The sequence below is a fragment of the Metopolophium dirhodum genome, chromosome 1 (genome assembly GCF_019925205.1).
Source record: "Metopolophium dirhodum isolate CAU chromosome 1, ASM1992520v1, whole genome shotgun sequence".
In the NCBI taxonomy this organism is placed as follows: Eukaryota; Metazoa; Arthropoda; class Insecta; order Hemiptera; family Aphididae; genus Metopolophium; species Metopolophium dirhodum.
In genome coordinates, this window is record NC_083560.1 from 112,921,243 (window position 1) to 112,942,369 (window position 21,127).

Below are 21,127 nucleotides of genomic sequence, written 5' to 3' on the forward strand. Positions count from 1 at the left end.
GACTTTGGTAGTATTCCGATTACAGTATTCGGAATACTTTTTAAATACTTTTTTTTGAAAGTATTCTATACGGTATTTTGAATACTTTTTACGATTATTCTGAGTACAGTATTCGGAATACTTATCTTCTTATATATGTATACTCTAATAGTCTAATATATTACTAATTATTACTTATTAACTATATTAATTTGAATATAATTTATAAATTATAACTCATAAATAGCCAGATAGGTGTATATTATCGAGATTATAATAGTGTTCATTTATAAACATAGAATTGAAAAAAATAATATTTTTGCTATTGAAATCTAAATCTACTAAAAAAAAGTATTCGAAAAATATTTGGAATACTTTTTGTGAAATATTCCAAATACTTAGGAATGTTATTATCATAAAGTATTCGAATACATATTCTGAATACTTTTTTTAAGTATTCGGAAACTGTATTTGAAATACTTTTAAAAAGTATTTTACCCAAGTCTGTATTTTATTTTCTATAACATAAATGTTTTTAGAGGATAGGATTGTTTACTAAAAAAATGTTCAATTAATCTAATCTATATTTTAATTAGATGGCTTCGACAATATGTAGGATAAAAAGAAGAGCTGCTGATACATTGGAAGCCCCGGCCGTAGCAATTAACCAGTGTATAGGTAAAATAAATATTATAACATATTACTTACGTCTTACAAAACATTAGTTTATTCACTAAAACATAGTATAAAAAACACTTTTCATTGGAGCCAATATTATTATGTCAAATATGAATACAATAGTTAATTCAGATTTTATTAATTTACTTTAGTTGAATGTACAATGCAATTAATTATTGAATAAGTAATATTATTCTTTTTATGTCATTAGGATAGGTACCTACTTATTAGTTATTAATATTTTATAATTAAATTTTTTAAGTAAAATTAATTTAATATAAATATTATAAATATATTTGCATGTATATTGCATATTTGTATGTATTATGACTTAAACTATAATGTATTAATTTGTTTAGATGGGTTATCTGTTGCTGGTAAAGGAGCCTTATCATCTATAAACACACTAAAAAAAACTGTGCGACGGGTAAGACGTCAAAATGGGCCACAAATTCCTGTTGCCCCTTTAACATTATTTGAATTAGATATCCCTGACAGTTTTAAGGAGTATGAAGTCGAACCAGGAGTATTTGAGAATTTTTTATTATGTGATACTGGCCCTGAGAATAATAGAATTCTTTTATTCGGTCGTCAAAGAGGTTTAGAAGTATGTTCTTAAATCATTTTGATAGTATTATCTCCGTCTTAATAATAAAACCAATTCATTTTTAAGAATTTCTAATTTTTGGATTCATTTTAGATATTATCAACATCTGAACAATGGTTTGTAGATGGGACTTTCAAAATAGCTCCCATACTATTTTCTCAAGTGTTCGTAATATTAGGATGTCGAAATGGAGGTGTACATCCATGTGTTTATGCCATATTGCCCAATAAAAGTCAAGCAACATACAATAATTTGCTTGTACAAATAAAAAATTTATCGCCAGGCATCAACGTAGGAAGTGTCTCTGTGGACTTTGAACTAGCGATCCACAACGCGTTTAGGAACGAATTTCCTGAAGTAGAAATTCGTGGGTGTTTTTTCCATCTTCTTCAGAATTTGAAGAAACAAATTGGAACTGCGGGATTGATGGCGTAAGCTGAAATATAAAATTTTAAATGTAAACTATGTACAAATTATAATTATGTATTTTTTTTTTAGTTCTTATAGAAATAACGCAGATTTTAATTTATACGCACGTATGATAACTGCCTTGGCGTTTGTTCCTCCCATAAACGTTGTTGAAAGCTTTGAAATATTAAGTGAAGAGTTGGAACGGGTAGAGCCTACATTACAACCAATTTTAGATTGGCTGGAAATGTATTATATCGGAATATTGAGAAGAGAAGGCTTGAGGAGGGTACCAGCATTTCCGATTGAGACATGGAACTTGTACAATAGAGTCTTAACTGAACAAATGGTAAGACATAAAACATTTTTAAAAATAATCTTATGTTTCTATACAACAGTAATAAATTATAGTAGTAATTATTAAACAATTATTTATTAAGATCAAGTTAGGAATAACACATGTTAAAATAAAAGTACTATGGAATTAATTAATTATTATAATACATTTTTATAAAAAATTGAGCTCAATAATTAATCAATACAAAATGTATAGTATTGGTGTAGCATTTGCACTGTATTATACACTCATTCATTTTGTTATACAATTTATATGGGATATTCAAATTTCAAACTCATATAATATAATATAATTTATACACAATTATAGGTTGTGTAAGATATAAATGATATAAAATCTCAATTAATAATGTATCATGGGAGGCACACAATTACAATCACAATCACAATATAATATAATAAATATACAATCTTATGCATACTTAATATAATATTTTATTATTTTATTTTATTTAAATTGTTCTATCTATTGCTATATTATCATTATTTAACTTTTAATTTAAAATAAATAAATATAATAGTGTGTCAGTGACTCAACTAAAATCAAATGTTAAATAATATTTTTTAAAAGTGTCCAATTTATAAAATTTACAGATTTTAGTCAATAAGAATAATAAAATTCCATTTATGTAGTAATATTAAACCAATTTTTTTTATACTTTTAAAATAGCTGATTTACTTGAATTGGTTTTGTTTAAAATAGAAAACAAACAACGTAGCAGAAGCTTCTCATCGGCGACTGCAAGCACAGCTCAGCATGAATCATCCGACGATCTGGCAGTTTATAATTGAATTGAAAAAAGTTCAGGCAGAAAGAGATCTGTATTATGAGTTTCTTGTTGGAGGCCATGAACCACCACCATCAAAAAAAAAATATGTCGAAGCATCAGACCGCATTTTAAATTTAGTTCAACATTTCAGGGACCGTAATATTATTGAGTATTTGAGAGGTTTAGCCCATAATTTTGTAATGGGCCATTAATAAAAAATGATAATATTCACTGTTTCACAATTTCTGCAAAAAATAATAATTCACAAACCTAATTTAAGTTAAATAATAACCAAGGATAAAAACATACTTATTTTATAGACTAAATTGGATATCCTTTATTGCAGAGAATTTAGATTCATGAGGTTGATACATATATCTACATTAAACAATTTGTCTAAATATTAAATTTCTTATTTAATAAATACCTATTAATGTAGTGTAGTCACAAACATAATAGATACCTATTTTAATATTCAGTGGGAATAACTAATAGGCGATATTATGAATTAACCTAACCTTAGACCTTACAATCAAAAACTTATCAGAAGTTAGCCTCTTTTAAAGATCTTAACAACACATAACTACATAAGTAAATAGGTAATAATATTTTAGTATATTACTATATGGTACATGGTCATAAATTATGAATATCCGATTACAAATTATAGAAATATCAAATGTTTTACTTATCATACCTAATAATTATGAGTTCCAATCTAATTTTAAAGGTGAGTACGGAGAGCTTAAAAGGTCATTAGAATGACTCAAAATTAATATTCTATTTATGTCTATGGTATATTGGTATTAATAAGTAACATCATGTGGCTTGAATTTTGAGTTAATTCACTTACCTATTCGTCATAAAAGTTAAATTTCACGTGCGATTCACTAATATTAAACTATTTAAACATATAAGTCAATTTTACAAGTTATACTCACGTTATTTAAGTTGAAAAGTTAAAAACGTCAATCAATAGGTAGGTAGTAGATAGATGATGTGTGCTGAGTAGTAACAGACATGAGACAACAGTAATCAGTACCAACTATAAAAATGAAAAGTAAGAACATTAACTACCCAGCCAGACGCCAGTACCCACCAGCGACCATAGAATGACAGATAAATAAATTAGTAATTAGTTATTTTTCATACAATACCTGGAAGCGATAATATGCATTGTGCATATAACCAAATACTATATACGATCGTATATAGTATTTGATATAACATTACAACTACTTACTGCTCAGTATTTATTTTCGAATTTGAAATTTTTTAACGACTACGAGATAAGAGATTACTGATACTGATTTGATTACTGATATGATTACTGGTAGCATAGAACAATTATACTGGTAGTCTGTTGAATAGATAACAAAGATATGGGCACAATTATAAATTATGGATAATAACAGTGGTTGTAGCATAGACCTAATACCAAATACTATATACGACTATACGGGACAGCTATGGTAAAAACTGGCGTCCAGTTCTTATCAGTTCCCCCCGAGATTGTAGTTGTGATTGCCGTAATTTACCCCTTAAAAATAAATAAGTTTATACCTATATATATCATATTTAAGGAGTAATTTTAGGCAATTTAATAGCAATCTCGGGGGAATTGATGAGACGGATCGCCAGGTTTTACAGTAGTAAGTGTACCGTATTGTCGTATATAGTATTTGCTTATACTAAGGTTCCATCTATTACATAGACATATAATACATTGAGTAAAAAATGTCATGTATTTACGATAATTTGTTTTAGAGTAACACCAAAAACCAAATTCAATTTTGTGAAAAACAGATTTTGCGTAAAAATTCCCGTTATTCTTTACTTTTTATTTTGTTTTTCCTGGTGCTTTTGAAAACTTACTTTACTTTTGACCCCCCAAGTACCAAGTAGTTCACTCCAAGGTTTATAGATAATTATTATCTATAAGCCTTGGATTCAAATTCCTATCAGAAAAGGTCCTGTTGAAGAAAATCTATGCATTTTTACTGTCCTTAAAGGTAATAGCAGACACAAAAAAAATTTAAAAAAAAAATACTTATTATATTATACAATTGTGATAGTAAAATATTCATTAAAAAGCAAAAAATTATTCCAATAATTATCAAAATTATTTGTATGTTTGGGATCAACAGTATCTAAATTATGAATACAAAATTAAAATAATCTATTATAATATATTATTATTACATCTTATTAGGTAAATCTTCTTAAATAAAAAATAAAAAACAAAATGAAAATTAAAATATAGTATACTTACCTACATTAAAATAATATTAATGTAATTTGTGATTTCCAATGACCAATTGAGCTAGGTAGGTACTTGAAAATGTTAAGCACCCTTCTGCATGGGAAAAATAAAAAGTTGTACACAGTAAACTGTGTTAAAATTGTTGAACATTATCAAAAATTATTCACATAAATGTTAATAAATATAATTTTTTTATGGTAACAAAATAATTAGGCGTGGCTGCATGATTAATAATTAGAATATGCTAATATTCTGTTTGAAGGATGTATATAATTTATTATATTGTCTGATGTATATCCGCTACAAGCAAATAGATTTATAAATCTAAAAATATTAATAACAATATTTAATATTGTGATAGGTAGGTACATGATATTGGTACCTATAACGACTATAACTTATAAGCTACAAATCATTGGCACAAATAGGGGGGGGGGGGAGAGGACTTAATCTCACAATTCAAAGTTCCGTACTTAGTACTATAAGCATATATAATTTTTAGAAAATAATATAGGAAGATCATGGGGTTTTAGTGCCCCATCAAAATATTGGGCTATTTGCGCCTATGCTATACGAATAATAATATATTATACTTAAAATTTTTGTAAGTGAAAAAAACACTGGTTCCTGTTATATTATAATAGTTCGATATTTCCATGTGATTATTTTATTGTTAGTCACTAACTTTTACATTTTTTTACGTTTTTTTATGTTTTGCAGGGCCGGATTGGGATGTCTCGGCCCTTCGAGATATATTTTTCTACCGGCCCATAATTTGTTATAGTGGCCCATATACCTATTGGCCAAATGTTAATATTCAATATGCATTAATAATAATGACCTTATCACATTTGTTGACACCACTAGAAAAATAATTCAGCCCCCTCCCCAAATTTAAAACTCAAATTGCACCTATGACCTTATCTCATAATTTTAACATTTTAATTACCTAATATTAACCAATAAGAAATATAATATTTGTGTCTGTAGAATAAAAAAGAATTCATTCAATTGCATATGATAAAAAAAAATATTTGTAATATATAATTTAATAATATATTATAATCAACATTCAAAAATGGACAACCAAATTAATATTAAATATATACTTTCCCAGTCATAAGACTGTATGGTTCTTTGGAATAGTATAGTAATGTAACAGTAAATTGTTCACATTTACCTAATCTAACAAGAATTTATTATTATTTAATATATATTTTTATTTTTCATATAAATAATAAACTTTAATCAGCATATTGAGCCATTAGAATAATTTAAATACATATAATTATATAAAATATAATAAAACATCATATTAATACCTAAAAATTAAAATTTTTCATTATTTTTCCATGTAAATTAAAAAAAAAAAAATATTACTTATAAATACAGAAAAATAATATATTCTTATTCTTATTATATATTATTATATTTACAATTTTAATGCATCTGATAAAAGCCGACTCCTTTGGGATATATTATTTATTACATCTTCATTATCAATATTCATAAGAATATCCTTTTCTATGCTCATTATCAAAAAATGTTCCAATTTATTTTGAGACAAACAATTCCTTAATCGATTCAAAATATATTTTAGTTTCGAAAAAGTAGTTTCACAACGTACCTGAGTACAAGAAAGTGTTAAAACATATTTATAGACTAAAAATAGGTTTCTATAAGCAGTAGTGTGCAAGTTATATTTTTTTAAAACATTGTAACAACATACAATGCAATTTTTGCACGCTTCCTGTCCACCTATACTTAAACAGCGATTACTTGAACTGTTTCCTATTTCTTCATTTCCATCTTCTCTACTATCTTCATCACTATCGTCCTCAAAAAATTCTCGGAAGTCTTGGCAATATTTTTAATTTTAGGCCATTTACAGATAAAGTCTTTAAGTTCTGACTGTATTATCCCAGCAGTTATGTTGTTATCAAACCGTTTTAATTTATTACTCATCCACTGAAATGCAATTTCCGGTACATCTTTATTAAAATATTCAGGAATTAAGTAGGATACATCATTATACAGCTGACTATGACTTCCAAATCTTTTTTCTAAACTTGTAAGAATTTGATCATAGACAACATTATATACACCAATTTCAAAACGACTGTTAGGATCGTTTTGTGGTTCATCACTTGATGTTTCTCCTGGCATTTTTTTCTTTTTTGAAATTCTTTTTACATGAAACAGTTCTTCAACTCTATAATCTGATTCTATATGTAATTCATCCATTTCATCATTGGCCCATTCAATAAATTTTTTTGCATGTTCAACAATAATATTATATTTTCTGGATTGTAAACCCAATGTTTTAATAGTTTGTTTAATCATATGAAATGCCTGAACAACATTCATCCCTTTGGCTTGTAAATATTTTGATACTGGTGTTGTAGAAACAAAAATTTGCTGGAATATGTGGGCTGTAAGTATTGTTTCATATTTAAGTAGACTATCCACCAAACATTTCGCTCTGAAACAAACATCTTGTGAAAATGTACTTGACAAATGTATTTCAAGCAAAGTTTTAATTATGTCTATGTACAATCCTTCTTCTGGGTGGTTAAAGGAACCAAATACTTTTGTTAAGCACCGATCCTTTGCCCACCATCTTGTATCTCCGATGACTGAAATGAATTTGAATCTACTATTTACCTCCCATGCATGCATTCTTAAATAAGATTCTCTTACAAAAACAGCAATGGAGTTCAATAATCCAAACAAATTTTTGCTTTGAATGCAAATTTGTGTAGTATCTATCATGACAAGGTTTAGGACATGAGCATAACACCAAACGTGTACCTGTTCAGGTGATTCTTTATTTAACCAAGCAGAGAATCCATTATATTGGCCCCGCATATTACTTGCTCCGTCTGTCGAGCTTCCAATACAATTTTTAACATCTAAATTTAAATTTATTAATACTTGACATACATCATCACATAGATTTTTTCCTGTTCCACTTTTGCAATCTACTAATGCTATTAGCCGTTCATTTACATCTTCTGAAACAAATCTAATTATTACAGACAGTTGATCGTGTACATTGATATCCTGGGTCGAATCTATCTGAATTGTGAAAAATTCTGATTGTTTTATGTGATTTGCAATTTCTTTTTTCATTAAAAGTCCTAATTCTTCAATTATGTAGTCAGCAGTAGTTTTTGATAAGAAAGTTAACAACCCACCAGGGCGTCCAGATGTTGTTTCATTTTTATGACATTTAGCTTTTTGACTTTTAGAAACAACTTTATCTACATGTTCTTTTAGTAAAGGATCATATTTTGAAAGAAGCAAAACTATTTCTAAAAAATTGCCATGATCCAATGCAGAATTGTCCAATGTGTACGCTGCTTCTGCGTTTTTTGATCCCCGATAACTTAACCCACGTTTTCCTATTAATTTTATTATATCTATGAGTCGATGAAAAACAGCCCTTTTTCTTTCTACCTCATACTGTTTACTAGTACTGAATCTAGATTTAATATCTGTTGCATTAGTATAATGTAAAAAAGCTTCACAATTATTTACATGATGTGACTTTTGTTCATGTTCTTTGATTCGAGTATATGGATTATTAATTGATTCAGCTTTTAATCCTGAAGTGAAACGGTTGTTATCACTACCAAAAGCTAGACAAAATGTACAATAGAAAGCATTCTGATATTTTGAATAGGTAAGCCATTGTCGTTTAAAGGTTGAATTGTTTTCTTTTCGAAAATATGCTTTTGTTGGGTTGAAACTCACATTATTGAATTGCTGAAGTGGATGATATTTAAAGAATGAATGTAAGTTACTGGCCAATGGTTTCTCAAAACAATTTATGAATATACCAGCATCATCGTCATTGAGTGATGGTAAAATCTATAATGTATAAATACCTAACCATGTTATAAATATGAAAATATTTCAAAATAATTATTTGTGTCAATACATACTTCATTATGTACATTTTTATAAAGGACATTATCTTGTTTATCCATAATTATTGTGTCCTACAATTATGTAACACAATATTATTATCTACAGGATACAACCACACCAATTAAATATGTATCACATACAACTTATTTATTATACTTACATTTTCATCCATAGCTGTAACTACAACATCTTCAAAAGCATTATCGATTGAATTTTTATCATTATTGTCGTTACCAATTTTTCTCATATCTGAACTAAGTCCATCAACACTCTACAAATAGTAAATTGTATATAAACATATAATAATAAAATAAATCACATTTTATTTAGGTATTTATATTTATTTTTTTCTTCTGTTCAGTTTTCAATTGCACCAGTAGGATACAATCAATTGGCCAAAAATATAATTTAAAATTGTATCATTAATGTCACTAACCATATTTCTAATTGCTGTATTTAATTTATTAATAGGTACTTTAAAAATAATAAATTTGAAAAATAGACATTAAGAAGTACAATTTAAATTAAAAAATTATAACATTAGTTATTGCTTATTAACTAAACGTCTAAACAGCATAATAAATACATTTTATTTTACCTACCTTTTTATGTAGAGATTGTTTTTTTGGTTTAAATAGTTCATTTAGTGTCAAACATTGTTTTGCTGAGGCCAACAACAGCTTTTTGTATTTATCTCTTGCTTTTTCTGCACCGCCTTTCCTTTTGTTAACTATTGCTTTTTGTTCTTCACTCATTATTGAAAATCGTAAAATATTAAATATGAATACTGAATAGTATACAATTAAAACGTTAATAAATAAAATTTAAAACAATGAATAAAACCTCATCAGTATTCACATTACTAACACTTTAAACAGTGAAAAACGAAAATAAAATATAATATAAAATATGTAATGTGTATGTGTAATTGCGACAGCGCGATGATAACAATTATTATTTTATCCGTTATCGCCTATCCATCGCCTATAACGGCCCATGTAATAACTATTTTCGATTCTATTTTTAAACTTGTAACAATAAGTTGTCAACAAGCCCGGACCGGTCGACGGCCCCAACGAAAAGGGTCGTAACTCACTTTTACGAATTTTTTTTTTTCAATGTGGTGTTACTGTTTTTTTGGTTGTCCGGCGATACTGATTGTGGCATTAATCAAACAAAGACGATGTTGACAACAATATTGAGTTACTACCACGATTTACCGTAACAGTAAGCCTACCAGCAGACACCTGTATTGGAATCCAGATATAGAGTCTATACAACCTCGAATGAACTTCTCCGGGGAATTGAGCCATTTCGGCCATTTACTCCTACCAGCCCAAACTTAAAGCGGCCCTTCGAGATTTTCTCGAAAGCTCGACTGGCCAATCCGGCCCTGATGTTTTGAGTTGTTTTCCATTGTTGAGACAGATAAAAATCATTACAGAGTGATATATTATGAACATTGTATAATGTATATTAGATATTTGATACAATGGTCAATGGTGAATGGGTCACCAAATAAATCATAGATACACTTATCACTTACCTATGTTATATGATGCAGGTACCTATTATAGGTACACTGTTATACGAGTTGTATTACGTAAATATTACCCATATTAAATAATAACAATCAATGATTTAACAATGTTATTTTGAGAATTCCAGAGTATACCTACCAATCCTGACCTAATTAATTGTTCTAATATGTTAATAGTTAATACGGCTGAATCCTCTAATTTGACTTTGTAGCATATATAATGGGTTAGCTCAATTCACGATAAAATAATTTTCTAATAATTGTATAATTTTTATTTTGAAACAAACTTTTTTTTTAATCTTACTTATTTAAATAGTTAATATAGTGCCTTTTCTTACATGGTACCTATGTATTATGTAACAAATATGAATAAAGTTCAATTTTGGATTTGAACGTGGCCCGTGCGAAGTACATAAGAGGTTATCAAATATCTGTAGTGCCAAACAAAGCAATATAGACTAAATATTACGAACTAATAATTACATTAAACAGTCAGGCATTATTGTATTAATTGTAGGTACATTTATCATTTGCATGTTTATTAAAAATAATAAATCTAGATAATAATTTCATAATTCTTGTCACGTGCCATTAAGCCTACAAAATATGTTGTTATTTTTTCTTTCTAAAAAGTATTGTTTTGTGGGACTTTGTTACACTATTATTTACTATGGATTCTAAAATAAAAGCGTTTGCCCCCGGCCCAACAGAGTGCAAGAACTGAAAGCGAATGGCTCCACCCCCGTGAGCATGCCTATGGGCTGCGCATTTATGCACAAACTGAAATTAAAGCTGCGAATTCCAGTAGGAGGGGTGATTAAATATATATGATTTGAATTGAGAAACATATCGAAATTTATGTTTCAAAATCAAAAATGTGGATACACAAAATAATGACAAGCACGAAAATAAGCGATAATTTTCTGTCATTTAATGAATAGTAAGAACATTTTTTTATATTATACATTTCTATAAATTTTTAATTATTTACACATTTATTTACAATTCTTTACAGTAAACAGAATCCAGAATTTAGTGCTTTAGTACATGAAGCCTTTGACCTATGTATATTATGTGCTAAGTTTAATATTATTTATAATCATATTCATAAATATTACGACATGAATTGCACACTCACTGAATATGGTTATCAGATTTTTAAATACGAATATTATTATGATTTCATGAACATTGTCACAAAACTAGAAAATCTAGAAAACCATTTAGAATTTGATTTTAATATGATTGTGTAAGCATCTAAAAAAAAAAATTGATTTTAATTTTAATTTCAAATAGTTTTTAAATATATACATAACATTATGCTTACAGAAAGGATGAACATCAATTTAATGTTATGTATGTGGATGTCGGAGACTATTTAAAAAAAATTATATTTGAGAAAACAAATAATTTTACAATTTGTGAAATTATCATCATTTCCGTATTCCAATGGTTGATCCAAAACAAATGCAATAATATTTTAACTGCAAGTTATAAACATTGATTAATATGACATGATATTCGTATGCGTTGTCTCCGATTAACGAATGCGTAACATAGTAAATTTGGTATGTTATGTACTTGTAAAACGGAGACAACACATACGGGTATCACGTCCTCTTAAATTAAATATATACAAAATTAATAATAATTAAAATTTTAAAAAATTTCAGATGAAATCATTAATTGAACACGTGTTAACCTTCACCAAAATTTTAAAAATTAATTACCACCCAAAACATTCTCTGCCATTAATTAAAAAATCTACTTTCCTTCTTCTTCAAAAAAAAATCATTGATAGTTTCAGGCCCTCTTCTAAATCCCCCACTAAGTACTTTCTAATTAACAATACAACATCAAAACTTAATAATGTCTACAATACAACTCTTTATAAAACCATCATTAATATTCATATTTCTCTTTTTCAGTTCTATTCTCTTCGCTACAGTAACCCTATCAATTTTAACTTCTCCATCTTAAAAAAACAAACTTCTTTTCTAAAAAATAATCTAACTTCTATTCTTCAAAATCACCTTTACACTAATTTAGATTCTTTCACTTCCGATTTCCGTTATAACCTTCTAATGTATAAAGACAAAATAAATAAGATTATTAAATATATAACCATTAACAGTATAATACCCTCTAAAAACTATGAACTAACCTGCCTCATTAATACCCCTCAGTCAATTGTTAAAAACAAAAAAACATCGTTTTATCCAAGGTATACTTAAAGTTTTAATTTTCAACTGATTTACCTCATTATGAGTTATATTTTTTTTTTGTTACAGGGACAATGTTCAAAAACTATTAAGGAACACAAATTATAACTATCTTACAGTTCTCAAATAATTGATAAACATTTTTTTATTATTACAATTTATTTACATTTAATGTCTTATCTTTAACAGCAATTAAGAAAATGTGTAATTATATGTGTCCTTTAGTTTTGAAAATGTATAATGTATTATTTACTTCAGAACCTATAGCAATTTTAAAATTCAATAACTTTGGTATCCAAGCAACATAATTGTAACCAGTACTAAATTTTATTAAAATGGCTAGTAATTCGAATTAAATTAATTAAAAATCGTATAATAGTGCGATCGTCACGAATCGTACACCATTATATTACACAAGTACTCAGCTACCATCCCTAGTAATTTTGTGTAAAAATATCAAATACCCTATATGCACTGAGCTGACGGCTGGAGTCTGGCGGATCCCACGGCAGTCATCGGATGGTCGTGCAAATTTTGATATTAAAAAAATAATTAAAAATCGTATAATTGTGCGATCGTCACGAATCGTACACCATTATATTACACAAGTACTCAGCTACCATCCCTAGTAATTTCGTGTAAAAATATCAAATACCCTATATGCACTGTGCTAACGGCTGGAGTCTGGCCGATCTCCATGCAATCACCGGATGGTCGTGCAAATTTTGATATTAAAAATTAATTAAAAATCGTATAATTGTGCGATCGTCACGAATCGTACACCATTATATTACACAAGTACTCAGCTACCATCCCTAGTAATTATTCGGTGGTCTACCGCTGTATTCACCCGGCAACAGCTAAACGCCATTTGGAAAATCGTATAAAATCAACCCTTCGACCAATCGTTTTGAAACTTACACACATAGTATAGAGTACCCCGAGCTACCATGCTTGTGATTTTGGTTAGCCTACTACAAATATCACGGAGACGGTGATCTCATTGTGCATTGTCGGTCTACCCCAGGTCTCACACGGCAAACCCAATACTTGCTTAAAAAAAATATATAAAATCAACCCTTCGACCGATCGTAGTAGTGCAAATTACGTTCGCCCGGCACTTATAATATGAAATAAAATTACTAAAAATCCAAATTTGGTACTACCGCTTTCAAAAAGATATCCCTCGACTCTACATGACTTACTCTATACCCCCAAATAGTTTTAAGTCCCCTGGTAAGCGTATTAGACTTGTAGTGGTCGCAAAATCAGTATTTTACCCCTGTAATCCTGTACCGATATACCGTTTTCTGGACAACTCGACCTCACAACCACTTTATGCAAATTGTAAGTATCCAAAATGATTAGAGACAACCGGTTAAAGATTTTTTTTTTTTTATTGAACAAAAGAAACATCGGCTACGAGGCCATTAGTTATATTTACTATTTTACATTTTGTATAAAAATTCTAAGGTTAAAGATTTATAGTTATTATAATATGTATATAATAACCTAAAAGGTTAGGTTATTATATACATATTCAAAAACAAATGATATAGAATAATAAAAAAAAAAGATTTTTTTAATGCATTACATTACAATTCTTGAAAAAAAAAAATATATACAACTCTTAGATAGAAAAATAAACGAAAAATAGTGATACATTATTTTTTTTTAAATTTTTACTATTTTACATTTCGTATAAAAATTCTAAGGTTAAAGATTTATAGTTATTATAATATGTTAGGTTATTATATACATATTCAAAAACAAATGATATAAAATAATAAAAAAAAAAAGATTTTTTTAATGCATTACATTACAATTCTTGAAAAAAAAAAAATATACAACTCTTACATAGAAAAATAAACGAAAAATAGTGATACATTATTTTTTTTTAAATTTTTACTATTTTACATTTTGTATAAAAATTCTAAGGTTAAAGATTTATAGTTATTATAATATGTTAGGTTATTATATACATATTCAAAAACAAATGATATAGAATAATAAAAAAAAAAGATTTGTTTAATGCATTACATTACAATTCTTGAAAAAAAAAATATACAAATCTTAGATAGAAAAATAAACGAAAAATAGTAGATAAATAAGATAAAATAAGTAACTAACAACTAAATAGGTATATATTATATATTTTATTATTTGTGATCCTGAAAAAAAAAACATTATCAATGTTAATAAATTCATATTTTTTTTTAATAAAGTTTCAATATATTACCATTTTAAGACGATGTACTGAGAGCATGCAGGGTACAGGAAATCTTTCCGCACATATGTTGCACTCAAACGGTTTAATTTTTGAATGTACACGGTTGTCGTGATACCTCAATTGTCTCTTTCCCGAATACATTTTGTCACATTTTTGACATTTGACCATTGAGCCTTGATGGATCAATTTTATATGCATGTTCATATTTCTTTTATCTCCAAACTGTTTGTAGCAATGCTCACACTTATACTTTGGTCCACCCAAATGAAGGCGTTCATGCTCCCGCATGGTGTCTTTCCTTTTAAAAACTTTGTGGCAATATTCACATGTAAAAGTCCCAGGGTTATGGGTTGCCATATGTCTTTTATACCAACAATTATATTTGAAGGATAGATCACAGTTGGAACAATGGTATTTATAAGGAGAGTCTACGTCACTACTTCCTGTTGATTGCATAGAACCTTCATCGTCAGTTGTTTTGTGTACTTCATTTTCGTCAGATGAAGAAACGTCTGTATCTGTATAACTGTCATCATCTGTCTCAGACTCTTCTGTAATATAAGTAAAAATTATTGTCATAATTTAATTGTATGAGCTATAAAAGAATATAATTGACGATAGGGAAGAAATTCACAAGATAAAAGTAGAATGTAAAACAAAAAAACAGCTGTATTACCTTTGGTTTCAGTAGAAGCAGGAACATTGACGGTCTCTGGCGGGTCGTTAACTGTTATCGTGGGTAGGTCGTCCACTGATATACTCTCTACTGTAATATAAGTAAGAACTAATGTTATAATGTATTTAAAAAAAAAAAAAAATGCTTATAGTAAAATTATTGAAATTGATATGTGGTATGTACAATTGTATATTGTGTGAGCAATATAGGAATATAATTGACGATAGGGAAGAAATTCACAAGATAAAAGTAGAATGTAAAACAAAAAAACAGCTGTATTACCTTTGGTTTCAGTAGAAGCAGGAACATTGACGGTCTCTGGCGGGTCGTTAACTGTTATCGTGGATAGGTCGTCCACTGACATACTCTCTACTGTAATATAAGTAAGAACTAATGTTATAATGTATTTAAAAAAAAAAAAAAAATGCTTATAGTAAAATTATTGAAATTGATATGTGGTATGTACAATTGTATATTGTGTGAGCAATATAGGAATATAATTGACGATAGGGAAGAAATTCACAAGATAAAAGTAGAATGTAAAACAAAAAAACAGCTGTATTACCTTTGGTTTCAGTAGAAGCAGGAACATTGACGGTCTCTGGCGGGTCGTTAACTGTTATCGTGGGTAGGTCGTCCACTGCCATAGTGTCTACTGTATCAACTAATGTCATAATGTACTTTAAAGAAATGCTTATATATATAAGAAAGCATGAAAATAATATGTAATATTACCTTTTTTTGAGAAAAAGCCCTTCATATTGTTTTCACACGTCATGCACTCACACTGAGCATTATTATCGCCAAAATAACCATGACCGTAAAACACAGTAATCTCCTCTCCTGGGAGAATCTGTTTCACTGACTTTATTTGCACGTAAGACGGTTCGCCAATTGACGAAAACACTGCGTTCGACTCGCAGTCGTGATTTATATAAGCAGCTGGGCCTAGGTAAACAAACTGTTTTAGGGAACAGCTGCGGGTAATGACTGAGAAATCGTTAACGCCAGCTTTAATATCATTGTCATGAATAAAAAATAATTGTCCTCCTAAACCAGGAATCATTTTATTTTTTTTAATGAGGGCATTCGATACAATTTTTGCACCAAATCCCTTCTCATTAGTATACCTCATACATGGTTCATACCTGAAATTCAATATACTAACATAAACACATATTTCTCAAATATTTCAAAACAATTTATAACAAGAAATAACATACCTAAAACAACAATTTTTGCTTACAGAACTGGCATACAACTCTTCGTGGAATTTCCAGATTCTGTGTTCCACACGCGAAAACTTCATCTGCTATGTTGGTGTATGGGTCTTGTGTGTCCGGAATCCTAATTTTTGATCCACAAATCTTTCTGTAAACTCGTCGTCGGCCATACATAAAATAATTGCATTGCGACTCTTTGGGTGAAAAGGCAGTTCTTCATTCTGTGGCTGTAATAAAAATGTAAATATTATTATGAGTATTACTTGATCACATGGCTTAGATAACAGCTGTTGATACGTTTACAACCTCCCTGACAATATCATGGAAATCCCAGAATGGACAAAAATAACTGATTAATATAGAATTTAAATGTTGCAGCTACGTTCACCGTAATGTAAAGAGGACGCTATACCCGCATGCGTTGTCTTCGTCTTACATGCGTACAATATAGCAAACAACTGTTTTGCGCGGGACAAAACCACTCCCTTGGTATTTATAGTAGAATTACCAAAATTCCACAATACATAGGAAACAAATTTTTCTGTGTCGTAGCGTTTTTATTTTTTTTATAGCATTCTCCAATAATTTTTAATAATTAAATGAAAAAAACCAAAAAAATTATATTATTCTTAAATTGATAACTTTAATTTTATTCATGCTATAAAAAAAATAAAAACGCTACGACACAGAAAAATTTGTTTCCTATGTATTGTGGAATTTTGGTAATTCTACTATAAATACCAAGGGAGTGATTTTGTCCCGCGCAACACAGTTTTTTGCTATGATGTACGCTTGTAAGACGAAGAATGTTAAACTTACGCAGTGGATCTGAATACATGGTTTTTTTGGAGGATGCGTGCTGGAAGTATATTATAATTTTAAAAAAATGGCACTTAGGCCCGTTACGCAAAGGGAAACCCGCCATGGTCAGAGTAGCGTCATCCTTATCAATGAAACTGACACGCGTTTGAATAGCGTAATAAATCCACTGCGGAAAACGCAAGTCAGCCCGCGTTCTGCGGTCAAACGCTGAAGTAATAAAAACCAAAACTCCTAATGATACATCGTAATGATATAAGAATGGGCTAAACTGATGTAAAAAAACGCCAATGAATACGCGGCGTAGGAAATGCGACGGAAAACAACGTGTATAGCACCGTAATGAAAAGTAAAAAAGAAACAAAAATAGGCGAATATCGGGAGTGAGTAGTTAAAGGGACGCGCGTGAAGAACGCGACATTGTATCAAGTTAATTAATAACAATAAAAATAATACTCACAACAGAGGCCATGACAAATATATTTAGCCGATGAGTGTTACTCTCTGCATTGCTTGAGGAAATGAAACAGCGATTGACCGGCAGGCGTCAATGCTCACCACACTTCGATAAAACTCACTCGGTCAGTGTTACCAATTACTGGATTTTAATTAATTTTTTGAAATCAATGTTTGAGCAACTGCCGAGTGACTCGACGGCGCATGAGCATATTTAATAAAGTTACAACTTACAACATAGTTTTATGTCCCCTGGTAAGCGTATTAGACTTGTAGTGGTGGCAAAATCAGTATTTTACCCATGTAAACCAGCACCGATATACCGTATTCTGGACAACTCGACCTCACAACCACCGTCTCCGTGATATTTGTAGTAGGTTCACCAAAATCACAGGCATGGTAGCTTGGGGTACTTTATACTATGTGTGTAAGTTTCAAAACGATCGGTCAAAGGGTTGATTTTATACGATTTTTGGAATTTTTTAAGAGACGATTATACGTAATTTAGCATAAAATGTACTGTACGCATATCACTGTACCAACAATGCACAATGAGAACGCCGTCTCCGTGATATTTGTAGTAATTTTGTAAAAGAAGTGTCATTTAAATTTATTTCCTAGCTTATGTTTATTTTTTAAAATTAATCTAATTAATAATAATTTTTACATCAGACCGTTACCTTAACGTAACGAAAAACAAACTTTTTGGGAGACATTCTAGCCAACCTCCACGTGTTGTTTCCTGGATAACGCAAATAGGATAGTACTCATGTAGGACCCACATACATCTTATACATCTATACATCTCTACACCATGGGGGGCCGCATGGGTCGTAGTATCACATACGTACAAGACATTCCCCCCGCTACCCCGCTCGTCATATACCCACCACCATCAATCACGCACTTGTACGATATTCCCCCCGCCACTCTTCCCTATCAATTAGCCGCGGAAGTTAATTTAAAAATTTTTTTGCTGAACCGGGATTCGAACTCGAACCGGTCGCTTCCTAAACGACAACCAGACAGCTGCGCAACTTACTCGCTTATGTTTACAATGTATATTCTATCTTATTTAACTTGTGTTTACGACAATCGTTCGCATACGTACGAGATGTATAATTTCCCCCCACCACCACCACCACTATACCTTACAAAAGGCCGCCGCGAACGCGCGCGAGCCCGCCACCGCGTTATCATATCTATGTTATCAGTTATCACATCTATAAATACCTACATACATACGCACTTACGTACAAACACACATACACATTAGGGTGGAATGAAACAATTAAAAAAAAATAAAAAAATTTTTTTTAGTTTTTAATAGACATTTTTTTATGTATTTCAAGAGTATTAAAAAGTACAAAAACTTTGGAGGTCATGGGATAATTTTTTGAGGTGCCGCCACGTACTTATTTATTGTACGCATAAATACATAGTGTAAATTTGTTTTATTTTAATTTTACATTATTGTTTACCAAAATAATAATAAAAATTATAAAGTTACTTATCATTAGAATTTTACTTATCATATAATTTTATAATTTAAACAATTTATATTCTTTTTTTGTATTAAATGATGGCATTATAGCCCGCGACTCAATTCTAGCTCGTATAAATCCATCTCTTGCTGATTCACCACAAACCGCAGTAGATGCATCGGTTACTAACTTAACGGCTCTCTCAACAGCTTGAGTATGACATGGAAATATATTAATGTACTCAGCAACTTGTCCGGACATAACAATCTGAAAGAAACAAAAAATTAAGTATTTAAATTTAATAAACAGTTTTGTAAAATATATATATTACTTGATTCAAAACTTCATTTTCAATCATTGATAATATTGGTGGCTCAGTTATTTCACATTTGTTCCAGTCTACTAATTCAGTATAATCAGAAGCATCGAAATTGAGTAAAGGTACTTTAAAGATACGAACTCCTGTTGCTTTGCTAAGTCTTGAATTAAAAATTTTTTGTATAGCAAGTTCTCTTATACGCATTCGATCATCAACTAGCATACTTAAAAGAATATTTTCAGGTGCTCCAAAATATGCATTTCTTTGAATAACTGGATCAATAATTTTTTGGTAATTTTTTGGTAAGTATCTTGAAAATTGAATGGTTTGCCAGACATGTTTTGAACCTAATGAACAAAATGATTTCATTTTTATGTGAAACCACATGGGTGCATAAACTTTTAAAATAAATTCAGTTAAAGTTATTAGGTTTTCTTCCGGTGTTTCAGTGCTAATGTATAACCGCAAAATTCTATTTGCAGTAGTCAGCCACCTTGAATGTGCTTGTTTACCTGGATTTGTACGTGCTAAATCTATGGAACATTCACCATTTATTATGCTTACACAAATGTTGAATAAATATTTTTGGTCAGTACTTAAATCAATTGCGGTTTCTAAAAACGGCATATTACCTTTAATAGGTTTAAATTTTTTAACTGGTAACTTATGACAATTCTCTAGTTGTTTTCCCAGTGCTCCAGAAAATCCACGCGGTCCTGAAGTTTTTCCATCTAGATGTTGGAATAAATGACGCAAAGGTAGTTCGTTAGCGTGTAACTGACAAATTACCCATTGTAGTGGTTTATTTAGCTGTTCCTCTATTAGCCTAATAACACCCCCTTTACTACCAGTATTTACGACGGTCCCATCACAACCAATCACCAACAATTTTGAAGTACATATGTCGTTTGTTTTTAAATAGCTTATAATACTGTTTTTAATACTTATAGCAGTTCCATTTACAGGAGTACAATGTCCCATAAACCGAGACCCTGGCTCTCTTATGAGTGTAATGTGTTCTTCTGTTATTTTATTACGATAATATTTGTCATCTGTTTTTTGATTTATAAAAGTGTGGTCTTTACGTCCGTCAAAATATAGACTTTTCGGTTGCCTATCAGTTTGTATTTTTAGATCTTGGCGTTTCTTATGTCTCTCTCTCC

The 21,127-nt window shown here is 29.6% G+C and overlaps 1 protein-coding gene and 1 long non-coding RNA gene across 2 annotated transcripts; both read right to left on the reverse strand.

Annotated features, from left to right (window-relative positions):
• Positions 1-914: 914 nt before the first annotated feature.
• On the reverse strand, positions 915-2,991 carry LOC132937030 (uncharacterized). The gene is made up of 3 exons (XR_009663588.1): positions 2,709-2,991; positions 1,801-2,010; positions 915-1,700 (listed from the first exon to the last, which is right to left on the reverse strand). It is a non-coding gene; the product is annotated as an uncharacterized LOC132937030 (long non-coding RNA).
• An 11,993-nt stretch (positions 2,992-14,984) lies between these two features.
• LOC132951192 (uncharacterized) lies at positions 14,985-16,972 on the reverse strand. The gene is made up of 6 exons (XM_061022961.1): positions 16,887-16,972; positions 16,399-16,811; positions 16,229-16,327; positions 15,946-16,035; positions 15,664-15,753; positions 14,985-15,538 (listed from the first exon to the last, which is right to left on the reverse strand). Exons 1-6 carry the CDS (start codon positions 16,970-16,972, stop codon positions 14,985-14,987), a joined length of 1,332 nt encoding a protein of 443 aa, XP_060878944.1.
• Between the last annotated feature and the right edge of the window lie 4,155 nt (positions 16,973-21,127).

Coding starts and splice junctions, on each gene's coding strand:
- LOC132951192 (XM_061022961.1), bottom strand. CDS start 16,972: ATGAAGTTTTCGCGTGTGGAACACAGAATCTGGAAATTCCACGAAGAG. Junction 16,812..16,886: donor AGCAAAAATTGTTGTTTTAG/GTATGTTATTTC, acceptor ATTGAATTTCAG/GTATGAACCATGTATGAGGT. Junction 15,754..15,945: donor TGCTTCTACTGAAACCAAAG/GTAATACAGCTG, acceptor CTTATATTACAG/TAGAGAGTATATCAGTGGAC.